Here is an 18,632-nt window from a genome sequence, read left to right on the forward strand (position 1 = left end):
CATCCATGTGGATTTCCTTAAAAAAGTTTATAATTGAATGTGAACAAAGTATAAATGATAATTCCATATTATCTCTTATATCTTTTGTAGGTTTTAATGTTGGCTCTGGGAAAATGAAAACAGAGAAGAGAGAAATCAACACAGATGTGTGCCACATACATGGCTTTACTTTACTGCAGGGACTGTTACCAAAACATTGCTATATACCAGAGCTGTACCTTATGTTGATGTCACTGCTACTGGGACAGCCAGTAAAGGAACTGCCGTCAGACATACAGGTAATGGAGAAGAGGTCAAAATCAGATCTGCTTTAATGTCAATATTTATAACGTCCTTTATTTAGTTTCAGCTGGAGTATTGTTCAAAACTTGAATAAAAATTCATCCTCAAAGAACATAGTGCATTTTTAGGGCATGATGTTACAATAGATTCTTCCTAAATTTGGCCTTGAAAGAACATAGTATAATCAAGTTTTAAAGCCTGTTTTCATCCTAGTTTGGCATAGACTTGATATATAATGTGTGACTCAAAATAAAGAAAGTATACTTATATTTTAGTTTGACATAGACTCAGTGTGGACATACATATTTGGAGTGCCAGCCAGCCAACCTGCCGCAAGCCTGAAGAACCACAAGACAGAGTTTTGTCCAGAGGCTGCTTTCTGTATTTTGGCCATGGTCAGGGCCATCTTCAATCAGGTAAGCCTAGGAACTTATCTACAGCATAAAAATTAAAATAATTTAAATTTTGTCATCATATTCACGGTTCCTCTTAATTTATCAGCAAATTATTAATGATACTACTTCTCCAAGTTTCTGACTGCAAAACTGATTTATGAGGTAAACTAAATGGTGACAATTTTAGAGTTGGCAAGAAGCAGATGAGTCATCATGGGAAAGAGTGTACCCAGTGACCTTGCTCCAGTTCCTGTTGTTCTTGTACCACAACCAGCCAGACTTTGTCCCGGTGTGTATGAGTTCAGAGTTCCTAGGTGCTCTGGCTTCTACAATGTTTCCCATCAAGTCAACATCAGGGTCGAGAAGTGATGTTACCACTCCCACTGAAGAATACAAGGTATTACTGCTGTGTAGTATTTCAACAAGATTTTTGTAGAAAGTTCTTATTACATAAAAATTTCTTTGTATGGATTGCAGCAAAATGAGTGTAGAAATGTGTAGATATGACTTTGTTTTATTAATTGATGAAAAAACAGACTGCGAAATTATAGTGAAAGTTATTATGATAACTTTAATGATTAAAAGCAAAATTTGAAAGATTCATGGCAGCCTGTAGGCAAATTAATCTTTTATCCATATTCTGGGTTTTTACTTTTAACAGTTTTTAAAAGGATCATGTATGTTTGATTTTTTTAGCCCCTCCCTGGTTCAGAGCCCATGCTAGTGGTCAACTCTCCGGACAATTCTCCTTCCTCAGCACACCTGTGTGGTCATCCTGCAAAGAAATTTGTGACCGACTTTATGAGGCAGATAGTAGTGGACAGCTTGTCTCACACCAACCAAGGAAAATCTCAGCCTGTTATTGATCTGTTGTTAGAGGTAAGATACATTAAGACTTTTCTTGCAACTTATTCAGCTGTTACAACTTAAACACGAAATATTATCAGATTTAGTTTTCATAATTTTGTTTTGTATTGTGAGAAGTTGTTAGAAACTATGAGGAAATGTTTTGATAAAAAAGCTGATTTTTAACATGCTCACTTTATGTTGATGCAAAATGTGTCCTACTATCCTACTATATACTTTTGAATATGCTTCGGCAGACAGCACCAGAACAGTCCACCAGGCGTCAGCAGAAGGAGTTCCAGACTGCCCTGCTGAAAAGCCTAATGGACCATCTCCTGGCAGCAGATGCCTTAATGGGGGAGCAGGCTGCACTGCCTATCTCTTCCTCAGGAAACTATAACAATGTGGCCAACAATGTCTTCTACTTTGCCAGTAGGGTGGTGGATAAACTTTGGCAGGGTGAGAATTTTAGAATCACACGTTACAATTTCAATAATGCAGCAGAGAAATATTTGAAATGTTTAGAGTTAAGTGAATAAGCTTGTATGTGCTGCAGTTATCAGTTTAAAAGAAGAATTAAAGATTTTATAACTGATAGAATGAATTAGAGGGAGCAATGTACTGTTAATTTGTATGTTTTATTAAATTAAGGTGATTTCATATTCATATATAGGAATGTATGTCAGAGACTCCAAAGATGTGTTTGAATTTGTCAGTAAGCTGATTGCACAAGCAAAGAGAAGAGGTAAGCAATTAAAAATAAATTCTAAGTATGGTATTGTATTTGTTTGACCTAATCTGTTGTGAACCATGTTCTAGATGGTACATATTGGTACTTTAACTCTATAATATTTCTTAATTGCTGCTCTTAAACGCTAGTTACAGTGACCTGTTAGAATAATGCTTTTTAGATTATTTAAAAAAATCTACCTCACTAAACCCAAAAACTAACAAATTGATCTTATTTAGCTTCTTGTACAAGTAGCTACATGTACAGGCAAATAAAATATCACCTTGCTCTTTCAGCCTCTGGGGTTTCCTTAGACCCCATCTACAAATGCCTAAATCGCACAATCCTGTACCACCTTTCCCGCCCCACGTATGCCGTGCCAGCCCAGATGAGTGTGCTGGACGCCCTGCACAGACTGACCAGTAACAGGAGCCTGGTGTTTGGACCTGGGAATTATGACCAAGAGTTCATAGGATGTCTGTGTTACTGTTTGCTGCAACTGACCGATGACTCTGGGATCCCCACTGTGAAGTAAGTGGTCCATATATGTGATGTTTTTATATGTCATATTTATACAAGAATGAGAATCATCTGTGAAATCAATTTATTGATATTGCAACAGACAACCAAGAATTGATGATAGTTTTCAGTTTCTTCTCAGTGGTCATTTTCATCCCTGTTTGTTATCGTAACTGATTAAAATTACACCAGGTTATTATGAAATTTTGAGCCTATGCTGAATTTTTTTTTTTCTTGTGGCTGTTTGTCACTTATTATGTCCTGCTAACTGAATGGGACGGGCTGCAACAATTTTTTTATTCCTTTACCTTAGCAAGGGCTGTTGAGAAAATTATGCATGTTTTTCTCAGTAATTTGCAAATGTAAAGCTTTGGCTGCATGAAATAGCTTTTGGTCATACATCTAACAGCTTGATAAAGTGTCTACTAATTCCAGTTAAAGCATTCTGGTTCTGAAGTCAGTATTCTGAGCCTCAAAATAATTTTCCTTTGAATTATCTCAGAGTTCACCGTAATGGGAGCAACACAGAACTAGTCGAGTTCTGTTCAGTAGAGTGTCACTTTGACAGGTAGATGACAAATTTTGTCACCTGACATTTCTGAATCACAATGTTTATTTATCATCTACAACACAAATTCATCCTATTTGGCTAATACTTAGACCCCTGTTGTGCTGGGATTGCTACTGTCTTAAGAACATATTTTGAATGGTGAGAGTGGGACAGAATCCATTATCCAAGTGATAAGAAACCTGGTGTAACAGGGGCCTAAGTTAAACATAGAATTTATGTTCCTAAAATTAAGACCTCTTTCTTCATATTTGACTGTTTCAACATCAATCCATTCCACTAGTAACTCTGGAAAGTTTAGTCACCAGTACTTTCTGTAATTGGAACAACCACTGAAATTGTCTGAGGAAATCAGAATTTTCCTTCACTAAAATTTATTTTATTTAAATTCGCTCTATTCAAACAACATTTGTGCTCTCACACCTAATTAGTCATGTGCCTTTTAACCTGCATCTGCCTTCCCTATTTCCATAAGCCAGTGAGGTGTGAGATAATAGACTGTCACTCAAGCTATATATGCCAGAACACGAGAACAGCCAAAGGTGTTCATGGCATATTTCACAAGAGGGTGGCAGTGTATTATTTGACATTCATACCAAGAGATAATTTCACTGAATAAAACCCCTAAAACTGCGTATATCGCCATGGTCATATAATATCTTTAGGTATGTATTATAATATAGCTAGTCTCATCTTTTTCTCTACACTCCTTCTGACCCAGTTTTCAACGCAAGAAGCGATGGTCTGATTGGTTTGTTATCAATTTCAACTCGGATTCTTCCGATGCAGAATGGTGAGAATGTTGCTATAGGGAATGCTATGGCTTTCTTGTTGATGTGTTATGCATAATCCTTCAACTTTCTTCATTGCTTTTTATGTACAGACACTAAAATGTTTGTCTATCAGTAATTTTCTCTGACAAAAAGAATGATACAATATAACAAAACACAAGAATCTGATCAAATCCATGTTAGACTAACTTTGCTTCTTAAATGAGTTTGACATGTATATCTGTTGTATTGTCTGAACATCTTATATTTTGTTGAAGCCATTAAATATTTAATTGCTTCTTTCAAATCCTGGCTTTAATAGTTTTATAAATTGCTTTATGCTTTGACTGTTGTGCTTTTAGAATTCATTGCTGTTGTATGATCTTCAAATATTCATTTTTTTCTTGTCTCCTAGAATATATCTGATGTTTTGAAAATCTATGAAAAGCCCAAGACTTTGTATTTAAGACATTGAATATTAAATTGTATTGAATATTGTTTTACCTTTCATAGCCCACTTACATGTGCTAATCAACATATTTCAGTGTAACGTAATTAATTCCCTAGTGTCATAAATTTGTTACAACCCCTTGTTGTGAAAATGTCCATAATGTAAGGTATAAAAAATATCAATTTTGAGATTAAAAATTACATGTAGAGCACCTTCATGGAGAACTTTTATTCCACAAATTGTACTTATTTTGAAATAAACAAGACAAATTTCTGTGAAGTATTATTGATGTGCCACTAGTGCCTTGTCCTCTATTGTACATAAAGGTTGAACTTAATGAATAATCTTTACAATCAGTGAGGAGACAATCAGCCAGAACACCACATGGCACGTGGCTCCAGTGCATGACTCGGATGATGACCTGGAGAAGGAAGATAAAAAGACAAAGAATGAGGAGGGGCAGATCCTTGTGGCAGCTGCTGCCAAGAGAGTGTGGGAGGAGCTCTATGTTTGCAAGAAACCTGTAAGACCCATTTCACATTGAGTGTGATAATTAACCACACAGTCTGTTTCAATACACTTTGAGAGATACTTGAGAACTTGTGTAAGGGAGTAAAGTCCCCTGTAGCATAATTGCATGTAAGACTTTTCAAAGTGTACCAGTACAGCCTGTATAAATGTGAAAAGTGTTGAAGTCTCAGAAATATATTGGATACCTTCTTGAAACCAATCGTTTACATTTTATGAGGCAAAGGTTATGTTCACCCAGAGATTTATTGTTTACCTATTATGAGTATACCATGCAGCAATATGTTCTTAGTTTAACACAATATAATGCAAAGCTTAACATTTATTATATTCACTTTTTTATTTTTTTTAAAATTATTTTTATGTACTGTTATGTATTGTGTTGTAATGTATTTTAGGCAATTGAAGAAGTGTTTAAAGTGAGTTTGAATGGAGGTGATGTAGGGGGAGCCTCTAGAATACACACCCCAGAGCTGAGCAGTGTGAGGTAAGTCGGTTAATATATGGTGCATTTTACTTCTATATTTTGTTTTATTAAGGGTAGAGTACAAAGTAATGGATTGTAAGGTTAAAATTTAAATCTAAAAACAGTTGATTTATTGTTAGCTATATCCTTGCTACATCTTTTGTTTACTGTGGTATAGATTTAATTTGAAGAAGAAATGTGTTTCCCAATACATTTTTGGGGTTGTTATTGTATTAAAAGGTAATCTTGATTATACACTATTTTATGCACATCTTTTGACATTTATCAAATCCAATTTTTGTCACTCAATTTTTAGGTTGCAAATCCAAGAAGCTGCTTCCAGAGTCTGGCACCAGTTCCTGGAAAATGAGAAGAGAACATCCCTCAGGGATTCCGAGAAATTGACAATGCAATTACAGTCTGTAAGAACCGCCACTGTTTTTATTTGTAGCAGTTTGAAATGCTTGAAACAGACCTGATGTAGTTTTATTCTCATTTTTATCTTAATTCCCTTATGAATGGTAGTTGACTCATTGAATAGTTAAGAAGGCATTTATGAATATAAACTGCACACAAATGGGAAGGACACGGTTAACTCTAAAAAAGTTTACAATTGATGTGGACAGTGATGTGTATGAACTACTTTTCCCCCTCATTTAGAGAATCCAGAGAGTTGGTAGTGGTGCCTTGAGACTAGTCAGCAGAAGAAGTAGGAAGGAAATCCCAGTCAAAGCCATATCTCTTACAAAACAGGTGAGTATACCTGCTTCTTCATTTCAAGATGATCTCTTGCTCTGCTACTGCATTCTTCCTTTCAGAAATGACTCTTGAGTGAATTGGAAAGGGAAATATATATATAAAAAATGATTTTCTACCTGTAGTGGTTTTAGTGACAACTCAAATGCTATCTGTTCCAGGAAAGCATTACCTGGACCATGGCACATATAGCTGTGGTACAAGATTTGGTGCAGCTGCAGAGAAATCAGTACATGCTGGTAAGAGAACAAAATTCTTAAAATACGGAAAAAGGGAATATGCATGTACACACGTATGTGTTTTAACATTAAAATATGCACTGCAAATGACCACACATATTTTGATATTTGTTTATTGTCACTTTAGACTAATGGGCATGGGTTTGTACTGGAGAAAGTTTGTGCAGTTTTTTTAATAAAGTAGTTGCCCAAAGAGCCAGTTTGCTGAATACTATATACTGGCACAAAATGTTATAACAAATAAGTCCACATTTTTCAAACAAAGTACTCTCATTATACTATTTTAGGCCCAGCAGCACATGGAGAAATACTTACTAGATGAGTGGTCCCAAGTTGAGAGTGAACTGATGAGGGAGAGGGGTGTGTGGGGGCCACCTGTAGGATCCAGTCTGGATAAGTGGATACTGGATATGACAGAGGGTAGGTGCCACTCACATGATTTTTGGTCAGTTTTTTTTTTTTTTTTTTTTTTTTTTTTTTTTTTTTTTTTTTTTATGGAAGAATGATATTGCATTTGTTGAAATTCAAAGTTTTTTATTCAACATTGTCTGTTTACACTTTATTTCTTTTAGAGATGAGACACTTAATGAAGTGTACCTCTGCTAATTGCCATATTGTAGCTAACAGTGTGGTCTCTTTTGTAGGTCCTTGTCGCATGCGCAAGAAGATGCTGAAAAATGACATGTTCTACATTCAGTACCCATACATCAAGCAGGATGAGAATGTGAGCCTTAATTTGTTTGCTCCCATCTTTCTACAGCTTTTATCATGTTAAATTTTCACACAAAGGAAACAATTATTTCACACACATTGAATATTATATGGAAAAGTAGTATGATAAAGTTAAACATACTAAAAGTTATCTTCATCCTTCAGAAACCAGTGAAGTACAAGACTGCAGTGAGCAGAGACAGTGCCAAATACTACAAAAGATTCCGTTCCCATAGTTTAGTAGGAGATGAGAACATACCCCAGCTTCAGGCTGATGGCTCTGACACCCCTACTTCTGTGGACATGGAGACCATAGAGGAGAACAGAGAAGGCTGTAAGTGCTCTAGTGTTGAAATGCAGATTAAGAGCTAGACTACTACTGGACTAACTTAAACTCAATTTTATATATAGTTCCATAAAGCAGCAGTGGCTTAATTTCTAGATAGCTTAACATAAAGTAGACTCTTTTTACGTTATGTTTTACTTGCAGATGCTATTAGATTTGTGTTTTTTATGAAATTTGCTGTTTGAGAAAAATTGGAGAGTTGGCTGAAGTTGTATTGTTATCGGTATTTCTAATATTCGTTTCTAGTAAAATGATTCTTTTAGATATACAATTTTTTCTGTGTCTGTACTATATATTGGCAATATGCTCTCAGCATGTATTGATAAGATTGGCATTTTTATGCATTTGACTATTTTTAGTAATGCTGTGACTCTCTTCTTCCAGTGTTCAATCCACCAAGCCTGCTGCGTAGAGCCAATAGTAACAAAAGCATGAACAGTGTGTCTAGCAGTAGTGTAGGGGGAGCCAGTAGTGCAGGAGGAGGCAGTGTAGACAACATGATGGAGGAAGACCAGGACACAGATTTACTGAGTGCTGAACCTGGAGCAGAGGGCAACAAACCTGATAATGAGACTTTGCTACGGTTGCTGGATGAGGGAGAAAAGGTTTGAAATTTGTTGACATAATGATCAAAATACTTAGGAATGACATGTAAGTTTTTACTGAGGGAGAAGTAAAGAATCCATATAGATGGTGAAATGAATTGCTTGATTAGAATTTTATGAGTCAATATGATTATTTAAGGATTTTAATGCCAGAGGTTATGACAGTTACTATGCAATTATAAATGGACACAAATACTGTATTTGTTTAGTTTGTTCAACTTTGTTACTTATAACCCAGCTTCATATTATATTTATCTATGTTACTGATATGTATATTAGATCACCCACATGTTCCGCTGTGCCAGAATCCAAGGTCTGGATACATGTGAGGGACTACTGCTGTTTGGCAAGGAACATTTCTATGTAGTGGATGGGTTCACACTGCTCAGTACCAGGGAAATAGCTGATATTGATAGTGTGCCACCTGAGTGAGTATTGTATTTATTCCTATATAGCACATGTCTGCGTTTTATTTGATCAGATTATTTTAAATCTCAACTTTGTTTTGGAACATTTTTCAGTCAGTCTAGTTTGTCAAATTAGCATCCTAGCATACTTTGTTCAAAACTTTATTACTTTAGAAAAAATCATATTCTTTTATGTGTTATTCAAGTTTTAACATGTCAGAAGTTCTATTTTGTTTGCTTTCAGGTATCATGACCCCATTATTCCTACCAAGGGGACTGGTGGAACAACTCAAAAAAGACTGTAAGTACAATTCTAGACACCTAAAGGGATCTCAGAAAAATAAACATGCACTTAAAGATCATGTTGTTGTTGCTTCATTGCTATGCTAATATTCTCATCATGTTAAAGGTAAGGATGATCATGGGCAGGCATGTAGTACATGTTGCATATTGTATTTGAAATCCAGCATGTTAGTTATTAGGCAAAAGCCTTCAGTTCTCATTTCTATCAAATTTACAATTTTGTACATTCAGGTGCAGCAAATTCAACTACGAAGACATCAAGGAGGTCCTGAAGAGAAGATACCTGCTGCAGCCTATAGCCATTGAGGTGTTCTCAGCAGACGGTAGAAATTTCCTTCTGTCCTTCCCTAAGAAAATCCGGAACAAGGTGTATGCCAGGTTCATGGCTGTGGCATCTTCTCTCACTGATAATGCCCAGCAGTCTGTGGCTGGACAGAAACAGAATGCCAAGATTGAACCAGGGTGAGTTTAAAAAACACTTTGATAATTGATAATATAGAATTGATAAAATGGAAGAGCAATGAATATCTCAATCATAAGAAAAAACCATTGAGAAATGTTTGAAACTTAATTGTTAAGAACAGATCAGAACATGAAGTATTACAATGCAAGGTAGATTACAATATTGGCATGTTTCCCTCATCTATCAAAGGAAATGATATAGAGACTTATATATTCATTGATCACTTTTCAGGACTGGCATCATCAGTAGTTTAATTGGAGAGAAGTCTGTCACACAAAGATGGGAGGTAAGTTACAGTGAAACAAATAATGTGTTATAAGAAAAAGAAAACAAATCACTCTGTCTCAAAATTCTACCCCAATTGACTGAAGTAGTTAAGATAATTCTGCATATCAGGTCTATTTTCATATTATTATTATTCTATTCCAGCGAGGAGAGATCACCAACTTCCAGTACTTGATGTATCTAAACACCCTGGCAGGCAGGTCTTACAATGACCTCATGCAGTACCCTGTGTTCCCATGGATTGTGGCTGACTATGACTCAGAGGTATGATCATGTCTTAACACACTGACATACAGGGTAATAGTATTAAATGTAACAGACAAAATTTAGTGTTTTGAAAGGCCACCTCCTCGTAAAAATATTCAAAGTAGCAGTTTGTCGTCCTGTCACAAAATCTCAATAGTAATATATTCCTTTGTGTAGGAGTTGGACTTAACACAGCCAGAAACATTCCGTGACCTGAGTAAACCCATGGGAGTCCAGACTCCAAATAGACTGAAGCAGTTCATCAAGAGGTACAAAGACTGGGATGATCCTACCGGTAAGTGTGCTGAAACTTTTTTTATATACCTTTCTGATTTAACATTAGTTGTCCAATTAAAACATGTAAAAACTTGCTTAAAAGTAAAGTAATAGAATTTTTGTCACAAGTTTCAGATCTGATGCAAACCAGCTTCTTCATTTTCAAATTCCCACATATGGTCATTTATCCAGTAATCATGCACATGTGGAGATTTTATAGTGTAGAAGCGGACATGTATTGTATGTGAAACTCCGGGTTATAATAATTTAATGTGATTGATAGAACAATAAGCTATCCAGTTTTATTAGTGTATACATATATGAATTATTTTTTATGCCAGATAATGAAATGCCTGATTTGTATTCTTAAGGTGAGACTCCACCCTACCATTATGGTACCCACTATTCCTCTGCTATGATTGTGGCCTCTTATCTGGTTAGAATGGAGCCTTTCACACAGCACTTCCTGAGGCTGCAGGTGAGGAAACATCAATCTTGAAAAGCTTCATTTTTTTGCTACTTTGTCCTCAAGAGACAAAGAGTCCAAAAGCATGAACATATTTCAGGTAAAATTTGAACTGAAGATAATTGCCTTGTAATGTATTATGAAAAGTTTTATTTTTCAATAAATTTTTGAATGAAAAATGAAACTGTTAATTTTATTGGCTTTCAGTCAAAGTAGCCACATATTGGAACTTGAATCCATTTATTAACGTAATGGAATGTGACACAAATATTTAAAATAAAAAACCTACATTTCAGGGCGGTCACTTTGACCTTGCTGACAGAATGTTTCACAGTGTGAAGGAAATGTGGCTCTCTGCCTCACAGAATAACATGGCAGATGTGAAGGAACTCATTCCAGAACTGTTCTACCTTCCGGACTTTTTACTCAACTCTAACAACTTTGACTTGGGTAAGAAAAACAGGAAGAAAATAAATCATTATTGTATATTTTGTCTTTTAAACTTTGATTTGTATAAATTACGTGAGTACAAATACTTAAAGACAAAGAAAGTATAAGAGGAAGAACAGTGTTGTATATTTTGTTTCTTTGTGAATTTGACCAGTTTTCAGTTTGTCAGATTTACTTGTTATTACATGTGTAATACTGTTTAAAACATAGTACTCACCATGGGTGTAAGATTATACAGTTCAACAGAGGGTCTCATGTTAGTGAGAGTTTCACATGAATTTTAGCAAGAGTTTTATTTATTAGTAGGAGTTTTATATGGGTTATAGTATCAGTTAGATTTGTGAAACATTTTTTCTCTGTCTCACTGGAATGTATTCCTTTATCTAATGTATTGACATCTAGGTTTAAAGCAGAGTGGAGTGCCTCTTGGAGATGTTATACTCCCGCCATGGGCAAAGGGAGACCCACGTGAGTTTATCAGGGCTCACAGAGAAGTAAGTGATACCTCGCCATACATTGGTATTGTAGTATATAATTGAGTTATTGTTAGCTCTAATTTTTTTAAAATCACAGTGCAATGTAATGCTAAAATGACTTTGCTAAATATCTTTTTTACAGCCTCTGGATAATTCATGCAGTGTATGGTATTGAATAGTTTGATATGATTGATGGTAAAAAAAAGACAAAGATAATATTAAGAAAAATTGTTATTTATGATGCACATGTTATATTCATAATGAGGAAATTGTGCCTGGTTGATTTTCTAGGCTTTGGAATGTGATTATGTCAGTGCTCACCTCCATGAGTGGATAGACCTGATCTTTGGGTACAAACAACAGGGACCAGCAGCAGTGGAAGCGGTCAATGTATTCCACCACCTGTTCTATGAGGGCAATGTGGACATCTACACAATTGATGACCCACTGAAAAAGAATGCCACCATTGGATTTATCAATAATTTTGGACAAATACCCAAACAGGTAAGTTCTAATAATTGTGATTTGATTTTGAGAAATGAAAAAAAAAAAAGATTTTACTATCTCAGTATGCCTACATTAGAAGAAAAATTCAATCAAAATGGTTACCCTTAGATATATATCACCTGTGATTATTCTTGCAGCTTTTCAAGAAGCCCCATCCCAGTAAAAAGTTGAACATCAAGCAGTTGGAGCCTGTTCCTGTTAACTCTCCTCCAAACTCTATGGCTGACAAGCTGTTCTTTCACAATGTGGACAATTTGAGGCCCAGCATGCAGCCTATCAAGGGTAACTGCCAATTTACATGAATTCCATTCTGTTATTTGATTACTAAATTAAAAAAATAATATGTTATGATTTCACTCCAGCCAGTGCATTTTATAGATTATAGGTAAAAAGTTGGCATCTGCTTTCTTCACCCACAAATAAGGATCGATTTTGATTATTTTTAGATTTAATCATGTTCAGCATTCTAAAATTTAAAGTGAAAATGCAAAGAAAAATTATTTTACATTAAATAATTCAATTGTTAGAATTACTAGATACGAACTGCAGGCCGTTCTGACAATTTATTTTTTATTAACAGAGCTCAAAAACCCAGTCGGGCAAATCTTACACACTGAGAAAGCTGTGCTGGCAGTTGAACAGAATAAAGTCCTCATTCCCACGCTATTCAACCGCTACTTAGCATGGGGGTTTGCTGACCTCAGTCTGAGGATAGGAGCATATGACTCGGACAAGGTAATTTAGCTTGTTTAGTTTTGATGCTCTGTTAACTATGACTGCAGTTACTGAAGTCCAAAATGTAGCTGTTTATTTATTTAATTGTACCACCAGCGTTAGCGCTGGCGGTACACATGGTTTCGGTCTCGTCCGGATCGTTCCGCCGGCTCCGCCGGCTCCGCCGGACGGCTACCGTTACCGCTTCTCCTCCTAGACGGTAAGGCCCCCCATACCCATCTCATGGATTTAGGTCACCTATAATCTCAACTCGTTCCACGTAAAATTTGGGCTTTGTCGGTATTGGGGTCTGGGTGTGGCACTCATTGCAATGCACCCTTGTCCAAAAATGGCAAAATTAAATGCTAATTATCTACCCTACGGAAGGAGTTACGGGAAAAATTTCTACAGACGGCTTTCCAAAAGTCATTTGTGTAGATTTGAAATATACCCTCGGATTTGACCTTTGACCTTTACTTCAAGGTCAAATGGGCCAAAATTTTCAAAAAAATGAAATTTTTTACGAAAAAAAAATTTTTTGCCCTGTTATTCAGACACCACACAGACTTAACCAATAATATTATTGGAAAGTGTTACCCTTCAGGTCATCTTTCATCTCCGTGAATTTGGGGTCAATCGGTGCATTTTCACAGGAGTAGCGGCCATAAGATACCGAAACTGAAAACTGTCTCTAATTCGGGAACCGTTAATGCTAGAGACCCATTCTTTTTTGCATTTTGTAGAGCATGTAAAGCCCAACACTGGAGGTGGTCTCGGTTTTTTTGTATTCCATACGGTTTTCGAGTTACGCTGTATCAAAAAGTACATATTGGTGGTGAAAGGAAAATGTACGGAAGCCCACTGGTGCCATATGTAGAAAAAAAAATTATCTCGAAATTTCGAGATACTATTTTGAAATTTGAACAAAAAAATTTACCACCAGCGTTAGCGCTGGCGGTACACATGGTTTCGGTCCCGTCCGGTCCGTTCGCCGGCTCCGCCGCCATGTTACCGTTACCGCTTCTCCTCCTAGACGGTAAGGGCCCCCGTACCCATCTCATGGATTTAGGTCACCTATAATCTCAACTCGTTCCACGTAAAATTTGGGCTTTGTCGGTATTGGGGTCTGGGTGTGGCACTCATTGCAATGCACCCTTGTCTAAAAATGGCAAAATTAAATGCTAATTATCTACCCTACAGAAGGAGTTACGGGAAAAATTTCTATAGACGGCTTTCCAAAAGTCATATGTGTAGATTTCAAATATACCCTCGGATTTGACCTTTGACCTTTACTTCAAGGTCAAATGGGTCAAAATTTTCAAAAAAATGAAATTTTTTACCAAAAAAAAATTTTTTGCCCTGTTATTCAGACGCCACACAGACTTAACCAATAATATTATTGGAAAGTGTTACCCTTCAGGTCATCTTTCATCTCCGTGAATTTGGGGTCAATCGGTGCATTTTCACAGGAGTAGCGGCCATAAGATACCGAAACTGAAAACTGTCTCTAATTCGGGAACCGTTAATGCTAGAGACCCATTCTTTTTTGCATTTTGTAGAGCATGTAAAGCCCAACACTGGAGGTGGTCTCAGTTTTTTTGTATTCCATACGGTTTTCGAGTTACGCTGTATCAGAAAGTACATATTGGTGGGGAAAGGAAAATGTACGGAAGCCGACTGGTGCCATATGTAGAAAAAAAAATTATCTCGAAATTTCGAGATACTATTTTGAAATTTGAACAAAAAAAAAATTATCTCGAAATTTCGAGATAGCATTTTGATATTTGAGCAAAAAAATTTATCTCGAAATTTCGAGATAGTATTTTGAAATTTGAACAAAAAAAATGCTATCTCGAAATTTCGAGATAATTTTTTTTTTCAACATATGGCACCAGTCGGCTTCCGTAAAAATGTGCAGTACGGTAATGGATAATAAATTTTGAACTCCGGAAAAATAAAACATAATGCTTGGCAAAGCAGACAACTTGTGGTCAAAAATGACATTATTTTATCAAATTTAAACTTCTGCAACTTCAGAGAACCTCCCATTTCAAGAACTTTGACCAAAATGACCTTTTCTTTATTTTAATTAATTTTTTCTGTAGGAAATTTATGGCACATTATGGTAACTCCAAAATTATAACATTTAGTCCCTTATATCTCCAAAACTGGCAGAGATAGGTCCATAGTTACTATTGAAGTTGAATAGGAAGTCATATACTGGCAATCTTACTGTGACCTTGACATTGACCTTTGACCTACTTTTCACCTTGAACTGAACTTTGCAAAATTTGCTTCCCTTTTATCTCCAAAACTGGCAGAGATAGGTCCATAGTTACTATTGAACTTGCATAGGAAGTCATATACTGGCAATTTTACTGTGACCTTGAAATTGACCTTTGACCTTCTTTTCACCATGAACTGAACTTTGCAAATTTTGCTTCCCTTTTATCTCCAAAACTGGCAGAGATAGGTCCATAGTTACTATTGAAGTTGAATAGGAAGTCATATACTGGCAATCTAAATGTGACCTTGAAATTGACCTTTGACCTACTTTTCACCATGAACTGAACTTTGCAAATTTTGCTTCCCTTTTATCTCCAAAACTGGCAGAGATAGGTCCATAGTTACTATTGAAGTTGAATAGGAAGTCATATACTGGCAATCTTACTGTGACCTTGAAATTGACCTTTGACCTACTTTTCACCATGAACTGAACTTTGCAAATTTTGCTTCCCTTTTATCTCCAAAACTGGCAGAGATAGGTCCATAGTTACTATTGAAGTTGGATAGGAAGTCATATACTGGCAATTTACTGTGACCTTGAAATTGACCTTTGACCTACCTTACAATGAACTTAACTTTGATTGCACCATTTTTAGTTATATATATTTTTTGCATATTTTGAAAATTCTTGTTGATTGCATTTTTACAGCTTGTCAAGCACAAGACTGGTGGCTGCACCCCTTATTTTGTGTATGTGGGGGTCTATACGAATGCGCTTGCTCCAGCTGGTGGTACAATATTCGGAGGCGGTATCGCCTCTCTGATCCTCTAGTTATTTATTTATTTATTTATTTATTGTGGAAGTGGGGGGAGGAAATAAAATAAGCATTTGGGTATGAAAAGATATAAAGTAGAGCTAATTATGAAGGAATCTCAGCAAAAATGTCAATATTCTAATCTCTCGAAAAAAGATATATGTCAGAATTTTTGCCTGTAACTACATAATCTATTTCAGGCCATCTCAGTGTTTGAGAACCTGGACAGTAATGAGATCCTGTGTGCTTCCTGTCCCAGTGCCAGAGTGCTGGTCACAGGAGGAACTAGTACTGTAAGTGCCACCAGTCTGTGTGGTTTATATTTGGTACAGGATAATTAAACCACTGGCAGTGGAGACATTCAGCTGTATCACAATTCACATAATAGCTGTAATGTATTAAAAACAGATCAGCACCTTAAAAGTTTTCTTTTGTAAAATTTTTTATTTACATAAATTGAAAAAATTGTGAATTTATTGAAGATATTTTTCATAATGAATAATTGTAGAAGTAAAGTGACAAGTCTTTTCATGCCCTGAAGTCTTTTCATTAAGATAGAGATAAAGAACAATTGATCCATTTCAGGTGGTAAATGTCTGGAAGCTAGGAGATGGTAAAGATAAACGTCAGCTTTCCTTACGGAGACCACTGTACGGTCACACAGAGCCAGTCACATGTATAGCAGCCTCAGCAGCCTATAACTTGATAGTGAGTGGCTCTCGGGACAGGACGTGTATCCTGTGGGATCTGAGCCGGCTAAACTTTGTGCGGCAGCTGAGGGGACATGTGGCGCCAGTGGCAGCAGTTGCCATCAATGAACTTACAGTAAGAACATGTTTATGTGGACTTTGTTGTTGGTTATGATTACTTGTGCTGTAGTTGCATGAAGTTAATGTAGTTTTGCATGTTTTTCATGTGACTTAAATGTGTGTATTAAATTTGAAAACTGGTACATTAAACTGTACATATTCTACAAATATGCAAATGTCTATACATGTAAATGTTTTTTTTTAATCAGTTAAGAATAAACAGCCATTATTTCAGGTTGATATTGAAGAATATGTCTTGCTGTATTCTTTCATTAAAGAAGGAATAATGCTATTTTCTTTTCAGGGAGATATAGCTACATGTGCAGGCACATACCTTTATGTGTGGAACATCAATGGAGAAGAGATTGCACATGTTAATACTGCCACCTCTAGGAACCAGCAGATTCTTTGTGTAGAATTTTCTCAGGTATAGCAATTCTGGGGATTCTAAGAATTATGAATTAATAGACATTAGGAGCATTTGACAGAATTGACACCAAACGATATAGTGGACAAGCCTTACAAGGAAAACTATTTAAACTACCTAGTTTAAAAGCTCTTTCTTGTTTAAGATTTCAACTTGACTAAATTGCAATAGAATAATGTTTTTTGTATAAAAAAAAGTCATATCATTGCATGGTATGGGAGTTATCAAAATGTCAGAAAGACTGCATTTTAACAGTTTTCCATTGGCTTTGGGAAAACTTAAATACTTTGAAAATTCCTTAAAATCAATCCCCAGTTAACTGTCCACTTTGTTGTAGATGATGGAGTGGGACAGCAGGAATGTCATACTGACTGGAAGCAGTGATGGAGTTGTCAGAGTAAGATTTGATTTTTTGTCTTGAAGTCTCATAATAAGGGTGCAATCTAAATCGCTAAATTTGGTATCAGATTTTTCATTTGAATGAAAATGAGACAATTGCACTTTAACCAGTTTGGAATATGAATTTAGCTATTACAATCAATGCTACCCACATTATTTCATGCACTTTTGTATAGAATTTATCAAGGAGTTGATTAGAATTTTAAACCTTTTCCATTGCCAGATGTACAGTGTGGAGTACGTACAAGTGCCAACAGAAGAATACTACAGAAAGCAGGAGCAAGCCAAACTGAGGCTACAAGTGGAGAAAGATGAGGAAGAAGAAAGTAAAAACTTATCTGTGCCAAAGTCCATTCCAGACGATAATTTATCAGCATGTTCTTCAACTGAGAAATTAGACATGCAGGATGGAGACCAGGATTCTATAGACTATAGTTCCTCCGTAGATGAGGGCACCAATCTAGAACGTTACTATAGTAGAGAATTTAGCACAGCTAGCACTGCGACCACAGATGGGGAGGACGGTTTGACAAGAGATGGCAGTGGGCGTGGTCTGTCAGATGAAGGCGGGGCAGATACGTTGACAAGGAATGACAGTGGGCGTGATCTGTCTGATGAGGGCGGGGATGATACTTTAAAAAGAAACAGTGGGGCACATATCATATCAGATGATAGTGGAGATGGGACATTAAAAAGGAACAGTGGACTGCATCTCATATCCGATGAAGCCCTGTCAGAGGGGTCCGTACCATCAGACCAGGCAGAAAATAATTCTGAAGATGTTATGGACGGGAATATCTTAACAAGGCATAATGGAATTGAAGCTCCAAAGATATCTGAACCTGGAGTTAACCCCTCTCCATCCATCTCTGACTATGTTATAATTGATGATCAAGATGTCAAGTCTGCACCCCCAAGTCCTGCTCATAGCTTACTCAAGTACAGCACAAAGGGAACAGTGAAGCTTAGAGATGGTACGTCGTTTTCGTTTAAAAAAACAATTACAGTCAGCAACAAAGTATTCTTTGTTTTATTTTGTGATGAGAATAATGCCAAAAGCTGCTTTTATGTAACCCATATCAAAGCTTCTATTTGACTCAATAATTCTAAAAAAAATCTAATTGAAATGTTAAGGGTAAAGTTATAACTTC

The 18,632-nt window shown here is 36.2% G+C and overlaps 1 protein-coding gene across 3 annotated transcripts in view; it reads left to right on the plus strand.

The window, feature by feature from the left end:
- The window catches only part of LOC106164305 (WD repeat and FYVE domain-containing protein 3), a 49,803-nt gene that overhangs the window by 24,920 nt on the left and 6,251 nt on the right, over nt 1-18,632 (plus strand). For all 3 annotated transcript variants that reach the window (XM_087003524.1, XM_087003526.1, XM_087003525.1), the window contains exons 33-65: nt 91-278; nt 558-698; nt 865-1,074; nt 1,374-1,556; nt 1,781-1,982; nt 2,197-2,268; nt 2,550-2,784; nt 4,919-5,084; nt 5,488-5,576; nt 5,872-5,977; nt 6,216-6,308; nt 6,473-6,550; nt 6,838-6,970; nt 7,195-7,274; nt 7,427-7,595; nt 7,992-8,212; nt 8,492-8,640; nt 8,864-8,920; nt 9,154-9,384; nt 9,617-9,671; nt 9,815-9,934; nt 10,094-10,211; nt 10,564-10,670; nt 10,955-11,108; nt 11,511-11,602; nt 11,876-12,088; nt 12,229-12,373; nt 12,672-12,826; nt 16,047-16,139; nt 16,432-16,671; nt 16,960-17,082; nt 17,420-17,479; nt 17,705-18,455. In XM_087003524.1, the coding sequence (XP_086859650.1) occupies nt 91-278; nt 558-698; nt 865-1,074; nt 1,374-1,556; nt 1,781-1,982; nt 2,197-2,268; nt 2,550-2,784; nt 4,919-5,084; nt 5,488-5,576; nt 5,872-5,977; nt 6,216-6,308; nt 6,473-6,550; nt 6,838-6,970; nt 7,195-7,274; nt 7,427-7,595; nt 7,992-8,212; nt 8,492-8,640; nt 8,864-8,920; nt 9,154-9,384; nt 9,617-9,671; nt 9,815-9,934; nt 10,094-10,211; nt 10,564-10,670; nt 10,955-11,108; nt 11,511-11,602; nt 11,876-12,088; nt 12,229-12,373; nt 12,672-12,826; nt 16,047-16,139; nt 16,432-16,671; nt 16,960-17,082; nt 17,420-17,479; nt 17,705-18,455 (5,229 nt within the window). The remainder of the gene's footprint in view (nt 1-90; nt 279-557; nt 699-864; nt 1,075-1,373; nt 1,557-1,780; nt 1,983-2,196; nt 2,269-2,549; nt 2,785-4,918; nt 5,085-5,487; nt 5,577-5,871; nt 5,978-6,215; nt 6,309-6,472; nt 6,551-6,837; nt 6,971-7,194; nt 7,275-7,426; nt 7,596-7,991; nt 8,213-8,491; nt 8,641-8,863; nt 8,921-9,153; nt 9,385-9,616; nt 9,672-9,814; nt 9,935-10,093; nt 10,212-10,563; nt 10,671-10,954; nt 11,109-11,510; nt 11,603-11,875; nt 12,089-12,228; nt 12,374-12,671; nt 12,827-16,046; nt 16,140-16,431; nt 16,672-16,959; nt 17,083-17,419; nt 17,480-17,704; nt 18,456-18,632) is intronic.

The sequence above is a fragment of the Lingula anatina genome, chromosome 2 (genome assembly GCF_051362555.1).
Source record: "Lingula anatina isolate TDL-2025a chromosome 2, LinAna3.0, whole genome shotgun sequence".
NCBI classification, from domain to species: Eukaryota; Metazoa; Brachiopoda; class Lingulata; order Lingulida; family Lingulidae; genus Lingula; species Lingula anatina.